This window comes from Rhagoletis pomonella, unplaced genomic scaffold, assembly GCF_013731165.1.
Source record: "Rhagoletis pomonella isolate Grant_MI unplaced genomic scaffold, Rhpom_1.0 Rhpom_scaffold_00007, whole genome shotgun sequence".
Lineage (NCBI taxonomy): Eukaryota > Metazoa > Arthropoda > Insecta > Diptera > Tephritidae > Rhagoletis > Rhagoletis pomonella.
The window spans coordinates 40,555,495-40,557,655 of record NW_023458561.1 but is presented as its reverse complement, the minus strand read 5'-3'; the positions used below and the strand labels follow the sequence as shown (position 1 = coordinate 40,557,655).

At 34.3% G+C, this 2,161-nt stretch overlaps 1 protein-coding gene across 1 annotated transcript in view; it reads left to right on the top strand.

The window, feature by feature from the left end:
- Nucleotides 1-635: 635 nt before the first annotated feature.
- LOC118743710 (farnesyl pyrophosphate synthase-like) overlaps nt 636-2,161 on the top strand; it is a 6,887-nt gene continuing 5,361 nt past the window's right edge. Inside the window, exon 1 of the mRNA XM_036476471.1 lies at nt 636-824. Within this exon, the coding sequence (XP_036332364.1) occupies nt 637-824 (188 nt within the window). The 5' untranslated portion in view covers nt 636. The remainder of the gene's footprint in view (nt 825-2,161) is intronic.

Sequence of the window (2,161 nt, the reverse complement as noted above, 5' to 3'; positions counted from 1 at the left end):
AAATCGAGTGTCTTGAATTTCAATAACTCGTAGTTAAAGGACGTAAGAGCAAGTTTATACGGGCTCTAATCATCAATAGTTTAAATCCTATTGAAATGTTGTCTAATTGATACACTTAATAGATCTTAAAGCCTGATTATGGCAACTTAACTTAACTTAACGGAACGTAGAACTTAGAGCATCAAAATGAAACAGATTTCGGCGTGGCATTAAGTTACGTTAAGTTTCGGCTGTTCAATTATAAGCAACACCCATTAAACATAATGTTTAAGAGAGAGCCGTAAGTTACGTTAAGTTGCCATAATCAGACCATAACTATTCCAAACACTCTCGTACCAAAGGCAATAGCGTAGCTCCTCGACGAATAACCCTGCCCTAGAGCCAAGCTCTAATCTGTGCCCAGTTACAGTTTATGAAATATCCTGATCTGATATACGAGATCCCTGTACTCTGTTGCGACATCAAATTTAAATATTCTTGATGTTAGCTTTAAAATGAGGACCTGTAATTACAAATGTTTTTGATTTGTATAGGGGCCAGCCCAGTCTACTGTATGTTTATACATAACTACATGCATATCGTCAGTTAAGGTAACGATTTGCACTCATTAGTTATTATATATTTTTCAGATTAAAAATGGCTTCACTGCTGCATAAGTTTTCCAAAATGCATACAAGTATAATTGCGTCTGCTAGTGCGTGCCGCATCAACAGCAGTAATATAAGTCCTTCGCATCGGGCAATCTCACAACGCCCGCAGACGTTTGAGACTGAAAAACCGACCATTAATGCGGAGCGTAAACATAACTTTGTGAGCACAATACGGTAAGTTGGTGTTAGCCAATTCGGAACTATCCTAAGTTACTACTAAAGCTATTCATAGTCGCCTTAGTTTCGACTTATCTTGCTAAGTACCAATTTAAATTTAGTTTGAGCTGCAGCTGCAATTAAGTCGTAACTAGGTATAAGTATTTTATTAAATTAAAGGAAAAAAGACGAAATATGTAAAGATGAAGTTGGTTGAGCGTGATTTTGATAATATTGAACATGAAATTAAATGCGTATTACAATTCTTATAAAGCTAGATCACAATTTTATAATTGGAATGATTTAACTAAATTCTCAAATAATACGTAAATTTCCAAATTAAAATTTTTCAAAGGGCAATCCATTTGAATCGGAACAAGAAATTAAATGCGTATTACAATTCTTATAAAGCTAGATCATTTTATAGTTGGAATGATTTAAATCATATATGTAATACTTCTATATTGGTAGTAAGCTAACATCTCAATGTGTAATGTATTGTGTACTTGAGTGCCGTTTTTGTAAATGTGTCGTGTACATGTTTATTTATAAACGTATGTGTTCCTTTTCTTTCGTACGTGTTTATTCCCACTGGGAAAATAGGTAAGCACCTTACGAGGTAAGCCATGTTTTCTTTCAGTTTTTAGTACCAAAATTGTCATCATGACCAGCGTAATCTACTAGTAAAGCACAAAATGATCACCTCCGTCGACACATTACGTTGTCAGTTGCAAAATAACGTGCAGCCGAAGTTATTTCCAAGCACCGAACTACTCCGAGCGACTGCTCTGCATTACACGTAACTTATTTTGTAAAGCGACTCAGAAGTATGTTTGATAGCAAATGTACATTCTAAATTCCTACTTACACAAGGCGGCCATGCCTTTGTAAAAGTAAGGGACGTTCGGCAGGGAAATGGTAATGACTGCCAGGTGAAGAGTAAGTTGCTAATAAGGTATTATTACGTGCTCCTAATTCCCACTGGGTTGATATATCTGTACTGTAGTGTTTTCGGACGGTACTAGCTCTTACTGCCAATATAGGAGTATTACATATATGATTTAAATAAATTCTCAAACAATAAGTAAATTTCAAACTTGTTCTTTTAAAGTAAATTAGTGCATAGCATTTAGATACGTGTTTGTATGTTTCACAGCATGCTTTCAATAAACATCGACTTCACATCACTGCGGTTGTTCTTATTCTTTTGCATAAACATGCAATGAAAGTAAAAATTACATAAAGTGATCATCCGTTATATTTTTTATTAAATTTAATTTTTTTCAAAATATCGTAAAGAAAAATCGGTACATTTTCAAACTCGTTTTGCTATATTGTAAAGCTAAGTTAAAACT